General features: G+C 36.1%; 1 protein-coding gene across 1 annotated transcript in view; it reads left to right on the top strand.

The window, feature by feature from the left end:
• The window catches only part of LOC6045823 (G-protein coupled receptor moody), a 234,447-nt gene that overhangs the window by 121,588 nt on the left and 105,054 nt on the right, over nt 1-7,805 (top strand). Inside the window, exon 4 of the mRNA XM_038259417.1 lies at nt 1,271-1,450. Within this exon, the coding sequence (XP_038115345.1) occupies nt 1,271-1,450 (180 nt within the window). The remainder of the gene's footprint in view (nt 1-1,270; nt 1,451-7,805) is intronic.

Raw genomic sequence — 7,805 nt, 5'->3', positions numbered from 1 at the left:
TAATAACATACCTTAAATTGTTGCATTCAAAACTTTTTTTATCATCCGTTCCATGAGATGGGTAAACAAGGCAAATCGCATGACTGCAAAGTCTCTTCGTGCCAAGTCATAGTGTCCCTTTTCTTTAATCTCACTGAACGATATCGATTGGAGGGCGGGGGTGCAGGACGATGCTCCGGCTGCTTTTTTATTGACAGTAAAAGGATTTATTGACTATCCCACGCTTTGGCTGCTGATTCTATTTCTTCTGGGATCGTTGGAAGGGAGTCTGTAGAAAGGAGAAGGAATATTGATCAAGAAATGCGAACCGAAGGAGGGAGAACTTTCAAAACAATGTCAAACTTGCAACAAGATAATGGGAGAGAAGGTTAATAACATCTAAAAAATAGTATAATTTAAAAAAATATTAACATTCATTCTCACCTATAACGTTATGCTCTGGATAATCTTGACAGTTCTCCGTTCCCATTGTTTTTCTCTTTCACCAACCCCCTAATCAAAAGGTGCTGATACTATCACTACTGTTGCTAAAGGGATTTTAAATTACCGCTTTGTTATTGTTATCGCCCGGTCGTGTGCACTGCCCTGGAAGTAGTGGCCCGTAATTTGCTCTCCCAAGAAATCCAAAGTTGCCACCATCTTGCTTTATTTGTGCGGCGTGAGTTGATTCGACGAAGTTTCAATTTATATCAATCGTCGTAAGTTACAAGGGAGAGGTTGCACTGTTGCATTGTTCAGTTGGTAATTTGTTCCAACGTTTCCGTCAGTCAAAACGAAGTCTTCATCAGGAGATAAAACGTCAACATTCCTGTAGGGATCCTTCAAATACTACGTAACTTCCAAAAAAAGTTATTTGTAATACAAGATGCGTAAAACAGTTGCCGACAATTTCTAGAGGAAATTTTCAAAACAACCTATCCTATGCAAATAGGACCTTTTGAAAATTTAATCTAGATTTGAAAGAATCCTGATGAAGACCACATATCTGATGGAAACGTTGAAGAAAAATGTTATTTAAATTAGCATGAACAATTGTTAGTCACCATGACAATGATCGTCTTTTCAATGAAGACTGTGACTAACCGACGTTTCGAACAGCTGTGTGGTCTTCTTAAGGGAAAACATATCAACTTTTTTTTTCAGTGTGTTCTGTTCAGCTTTCTCAACGTAATACGTTACCTTAACCTAGACCACCATAAGCAGAACGAAGCAACTTTGCAATGAAAATTAATCTGACTTTTCTCACTCCTTTTCCATTTCAATTCTGCAGGATATCCCGCTGCACGTCGCCATGATTTCCCATCTGCTGATTGCGTGGGACCGGAAGCGCTGGCTGACGGATCCGCTCAAGGCGAGGCTGCCCGCCTTCGTGTGCAGCTGCGCTTCCTGGCTGGCCGGCATGGTCATTGCGCTTCCCTATCCGATCTACACCACCTACCTGGACCTGGGGGTAAGTGTGTCTGGCTGCGCACTTGCGGGCGTTGGAGTGGGGTGGGATTATGAGGAATTACTGGCTATTAATAAATCGCGCAGGGTTTTTGGATTTAATGACGATTAAAAAGGGCTTCCAAGAATGGGTTGTAATTTTCAACAGTGCTTACCAGGAATGAATTTCACAATCACAAAAAAACAAACTTTAAAAAGCTCTCTTATGCTAAATAGATAGGAAAACCAGCAAGTTTAGTACAAGAGAGCACAGAGGCATCGAAATATGCCAAGAAAATATTAATTTAAAGATCATATTTATAGGAAATGAAACGCAAAGTACATATTTAGATAAACATATGTGGTTCCGTGGAGTCGGCCCCTGGCCAACCATTGGAGCCGTGACCAGGATGGCGTTTGTTAGTTTCTGGAACACTAGAGACGTTAGGGTTCCAACAATATTAAACACAATCGCTTGTAAGACCGGTAAAAAAACTCTAGAAATGGTGGAAAATGATGTTTTATTTAAGAAACAACACCAATTCATTACCCTACCAAACATACAAGAATTTATCAAAAAAGGAAGATAAAATAGATTGTTTTTGAACATATTTTTGCTATCATTGAAAAAAAAATTATATGAGAATTCAGTTAATTATGAGCAGTGCTAGCGAAATTTCGACTTTGTTTGTGATAGCTGACAGAACGCTCCAATCGTCTTCACCACGACAACCTGATTTTTACATTCTACTTTCGTTCGTTTCACACAGAAAGGAATGAGTGCTACGCAAATCACTCACACAATAATTGACTTCCCGCCATTATCCATTGAGCATGCGTTTTTAATTTATTTGCTTAATTTGGCATTCATTTAAATTTTGTTGAATTATTTAAATTTCTTAATTTTCATGATTTTTAAATCCTATTTTTTATTTCTTTATTTCTTCAAACTTCTTTAACTCGATTGGATCATTTGAATTTCATTATATTTTTTTTTATTTCTTGGAATTTTCAAATTTTACTTCGTAGCTTCCTAAAATTTTTGGCATTAATTCCTTTTTTGACGAAGAACTTCGTCTTAGGGCTCTATACAGGGTAGCAATCCAAAATTTCGCGAAGCGAAATGAAACGCTTTGGTTTCACCTTCCCCTCTCGGCAAATTTCCCCTCTTCTTAGCGCACGCTGGTTGGTTGAACAACAGTTTCCCAATCAGTCAATCGAGAGACGTGAGATTGATGTATCTAAAATCACCCCCACTCTACCTCATAATTTTCGGATCGTCGACGCGGCAAAAAGCGAATAAGGAGATGTAGGAGAATGGGTGCAAAAAGGCGGGGCATACGTCCCCGATCTAAATTAACAAAACCCGGCTCGGTCGGTCCCGAAAATTCATTCTGTTGCTGGACGTCGACGAGTCAACATCAGGAGCAGATGGCCTGGAGGCCCGGTAGCAGATGGCTTGGAGACCCTAGAGCAGATGGCCTGGAGGCATGGACACGCCAAGACATGCCAGCCGGCATGAGCGGAAGTTGATTATTGGAACTGGCAACCACCTGGAGTGGCCGGAGGCCCCGGGGATGTTCCGATAAGGGGACATTTGCAGAACCGTAAGAGTTGGGGCAATATGGGTATCAAGCTCTAGGGTTTGTGTGTTGTGTTTTTAACACATGGTTCAGAATGACTCTTTGTAATAATTTTTATTGTTTGCAAAATATTTCTTGAAAATTGTTCAATGCCGAAAGTTTAACAGAGAATTGATGAAATGATTTCATATAAACTGGCTCGAAAATTTCAAAGTTTTTTATTTGTTATCAAGCGTCAAAATACCATCTTTGAGCAAAAATAAATAGATCTTACGAAATAACTTTTTCTTGATTGATTTTGTCGCCAAGAAACGCAAATATTAAAAACTCTAAAAATTTCATTTATTTTTGTGTCCGAAGTTCTTCGTCATGATGGTTATGCCTGTAGGATTACCACTGCACCTTTTTTTATTTTAAGTTTCTTTTTTTTGTGATAGGCTTCAGAATCTTATTATCTCATTTTTTAACGAATCTTATTATCTTTATTTTTAAATTACGGGATTTGGAGATCTTGTCTCCGCTAGCAAACAAAAATAAGACCTTTGGATAAAGTACCCTTGAGCAACTTATTGTTGAAATTCACTGAATTTCTTGGGTATCGAAGATTTTTTTAAATTTTTAATTTTAATTTCTTAAAGGAGAATGGGTGAATTTCACTGATACTCGTCGAATGAAGTCAAGATCCATAATAAAATATGTGTGATTTGAGAAAATTGAAAAATATGATTTTTTGTACATATTCACCCAAAATTCTCAAACTTCAACTGCTTGTAACTTTTGAATACCGAGGTTTAAAGAGTAGTTCCAGGAGACTTTTTTTATGTCTCGGCGAGATTTTTCTAAAAAAGTCTAATTCGGTCTCATTCGTGTACATTCTTGGGCCAGTACCCATACAAATTTGCCCATCCTCCTTTTTTTAAATTGTTACTGATTTTCCGAATTTACTTGCAAAAATAACAAGCCTCAAGCTTGAATTACTTTTTTTAAAATTGAATTGTTCAAGTTGGTTTTCAAATTTCTTGAATTTGACTGAGTTTTAATATTATTCATTTGCATTTAAAAAAACATTAAATTCCCAAATTTTCGTCAATTCCTGGAATAAACATTTCAAATTTATTATTTAAATTTCTTCAATTTATAAGTTTTTTTAAGTTCTGTGCCACTGCCGGGACCGTGGTGTAGGGGTAAGCGTGATTGCCTCTCACCCAGTCGGCCTGGGTTCGATCCCAGAAGGTCCCGGTGGCAAATTTTAAGACGAGATTTGTCTGATCACGCCTTCCGTCGGATGGGGAAGTAAATGTTGGCCCCGGTCTAACCTAGAGGTTAGGTCGATAGCTCAGTCCAGGTGTAGGAGTCGTCTCCCTGGGTCCTGCCTCGGTGGAGTCGCTGGTAGGCAGTTGGACTCACAATCCAAAGGTCGCCAGTTCGAATCCCGGGGTGGATGGAAGCTTAGGTGTAAAAAGAGGTTTTCAATTGCCTCAACAATCAAGTCTTCGGACATCAAGTTTCGAGTAGGAATCCCGTAATCGGGAACGCCAAGGCAATGCTGTAGAGCGAATAATTTGATTTTGATTTGATTTTTGCCACTGCTTACATTCAAAAATTGGTCATTTTGATAAAGTACGCATATTCTTTGTTTTCAATCATTTTAATTTCGTGGACTTCTTAAATTTTTAATATTTTTTTTAAATTTCATTAACTTTATATCTAATTTGAATTAATCAAACTTTACTGAATTATTAGAGTTTCTAAAATTTCTCAATTTTTAAATATTCTCAAATTTAAATAATTTCTCATAAAATTCGCATTCATTTCAATTCCTTAATTTTTAAATATTCTTAAGGGTTCTTGAGGGGGCAAAAAAATGATTCCTTTAAAGTTCAAACTTTTAAAGGAATTTTAAATGCAATCAATTGAAATCAATTTAAAATGTTTTCCCCTAGGATTGTAATCATTTTTAGCTTGTTTGGATTAATTCAAAAATCGTTGGAATTTTGTTGAATTTTTAATGTACATCACCGCAAAAAGCTTTTTATTTACATTTTTTTTCGTAAACTAAACTTTTTTTAAGACTTATGATTACATATCAACTGTACGGGTGTATGTTGCATTTTACAATGTTTTTTTCACTGAAAGATTGAAATTTTGGCTTGTAATTACATTTTTATATTTTTTTCCGTAAATGCATTTTTAATTTTTACTATGTTAAGTTAAGAGATCTTCGAATTTATGATTTTTTGAAATGGTTTCCAAATACTTACTCTTGTTGTTAAGTTATGTATCGTGTATCTTTGTGTTAGACTACCAAAGTTATTTTCATAATAATATAGCCTTTGACGGTTAGCCCAATTTCACTGATGTGGAATTCCAAGAAATCAACGATTTTTTTTAGATATGAGTTTAACATTGGTTTGTTGCAATATTTTTCCGTACAAATTTGACAGCTGCTTTAATGGTTAAAGCATTCGAATACCTGAATTTTAGAAACGAATTTTTTGATAATTCGGGAAATTTGTAGGAAAAAGTTAAGACATTTTAGGAAAAATGTTACCATTTTTTTTTATTTAAATATGGCTAAATTTGTTGAAAAATCATAGCGTTTCCAGATGTTAATAGAAATATTTGAATCGGGAAAAACTTCACACATTTTTATAAATTATTCGAGATTATTTCCGAAATGTAAAGAAAAATGTCTACAGTCAAAAGAGTAAGAAAAAAAAAATTAAAACTTGGACGCTACAAAGTAAAAAAAAAATGATTGTTACCGATGTTTTTATGTGGGAATGGCGACAGATTTTGTGTCAACAAATATGTAATATTACAACAGGAACTGGTGAAATTGCGTCAGTTTCTGGTGAATTTTTTCATTATTACACATTATTTTAGGTTAAATTAATCAAAAAGAGGTTGTATTCAATCAACTAATTTTTCAATCTTTCATAATTCAACTTTTTTTTTAAAGGAACCAGAAAAAATTGTTTTTTGATTATTACCGTCAGTAGTGGTGACATTGGATCTGGGGGGTAAGATTGGTTCAAAATGATTTTTACGGATTTGACCATTTATCAGGTTCTTCTCAATGAAACTGTTAAAAGGGTTGTGTGTTGGGACATCTTAAGGTGACCAATTTTTATAAAATGATTTTATTCCTGAAACTTTGTCGAAGACACATAACTGTCAGGCCTGAATCTGGATTTTTTTTATTTGACAACATCTTTATTAGCAAAATTAAGCTGATTTTCTTGTTGAAGGTCGCAGTCAATTTTGAAATTAATTAACTTTAAACATGACATTTTGGTGGGATTATTTTCTTCACTTGCCAACACCAACCTCGACTCAGCTCAAATTATGCGGAAATGGCCTGGTGTAACTCATCGGGAGATTGATTCAATTTCCTTAATTTGCATTCTTGGCGCGGCGGGCATGAAATGGATGGAAAAGACGCCGTCTATCACGGGCTTGTCTTGTTAACGATGAGCGCGACTTGATTATCTCAAGGTGTGCACAATTTCCTACGCTCCGGCTCCACAGCATTGTTCAGCTTGGAGCGGTAATAGTAATGATTTTGATTTAATTAAACTTTCGGCGAAAGGACTGCACGTGGCGCGGATGAATGGAGATTTTGGGGTTTAGTTTCTGGGAAGTTGGGGGTTGGAGCAGCGAATGAGCGAAATATTACATTTATCAAAATGGAAATTTGACAACGGAACTAAACTAGCTATTTCGGTCGAACGGGCTTAGTGATTTGTTCAAGATGACGCTGTATCGGTGATTTGTGTATCGGTTTACCTTCGCGGAAAATGCCTCAAATTTGAGTTACATCTGTCGTGACGAAGAAGCACTGTTCCGGGAAATGAGGTTAGAAAAGGTTGAACCACAATGCTGAATGGAATTCCTCTGGAACACCTTGCTGGAAAATTCTTGAAATTTTTTTAAAGCTCGAAATTTTTTTTGCAGACGTACAAAAAATCTAAAATTTATTCTATTTAAAAATTGTCACCTGTCAGAGTGTGGCGACAACAGTTGATAACCTATGATTAGGGTTTGCCAGCTAAGCTCCCGCAAAAAAGAGAGAAGGTAAATCTGATGACAGTCATTCCTTTTTCCACCTTCAAAATGGCCCCCCAAAAGTGGATGTGACCATAATTGATTGAGATGCTGATGTTGGTCCTTTTTTGTTGTCCCTTTTCATTCACATAGACATGGCACGGCAGCGGTGATCAAGTGATTTGGATTACGTGATAAATTGAGTCATTTCGCGTAGGAAAACGAACGAAACAGGAAGTGAAGGAGGGGGACAGCCATTAAAGACGTGATGATGGGGCGGTTTTATGGGAAAATATAGGGCGTTTTACAGCTGGTCTTCCGTGAGGGGAATTGGCGGAAGGTGAAAATGGGAGGGAATTTAAGAAAATTGTGTTTGGACTTTAAGAAGCTGGATGATGATTAGAATTGAAAATCTACAAACCATCAGAAAAGAAGCAAAATTGAAATTGAATAATACACAACAAAAAATAACAAACAACAAACAACAGATAACAAACAACAAACAACAAACAACAAACAACAAACAACAAACAACAAACAACAAACAACAAACAACAAACAACAAACAACAAACAACAAACAACAAACAACAAACAACAAACAACAAGAACAACAAGAACAACAAGAACAACAAGAACAACAAGAACAACAAGAACAACAAGAACAACAAGAACAACAAGAACAACAAGAACAACAAGAACAACAAGAACAACAAGAACAACAAGAACAACAAGAACAACAAGAACAACA

Source organism: Culex quinquefasciatus, chromosome 1, assembly GCF_015732765.1.
Source record: "Culex quinquefasciatus strain JHB chromosome 1, VPISU_Cqui_1.0_pri_paternal, whole genome shotgun sequence".
In the NCBI taxonomy this organism is placed as follows: domain Eukaryota; kingdom Metazoa; phylum Arthropoda; class Insecta; order Diptera; family Culicidae; genus Culex; species Culex quinquefasciatus.
The sequence above is the reverse complement of the archived record's forward strand: the minus strand, read 5'-3'. Positions and strand labels throughout refer to the sequence as shown.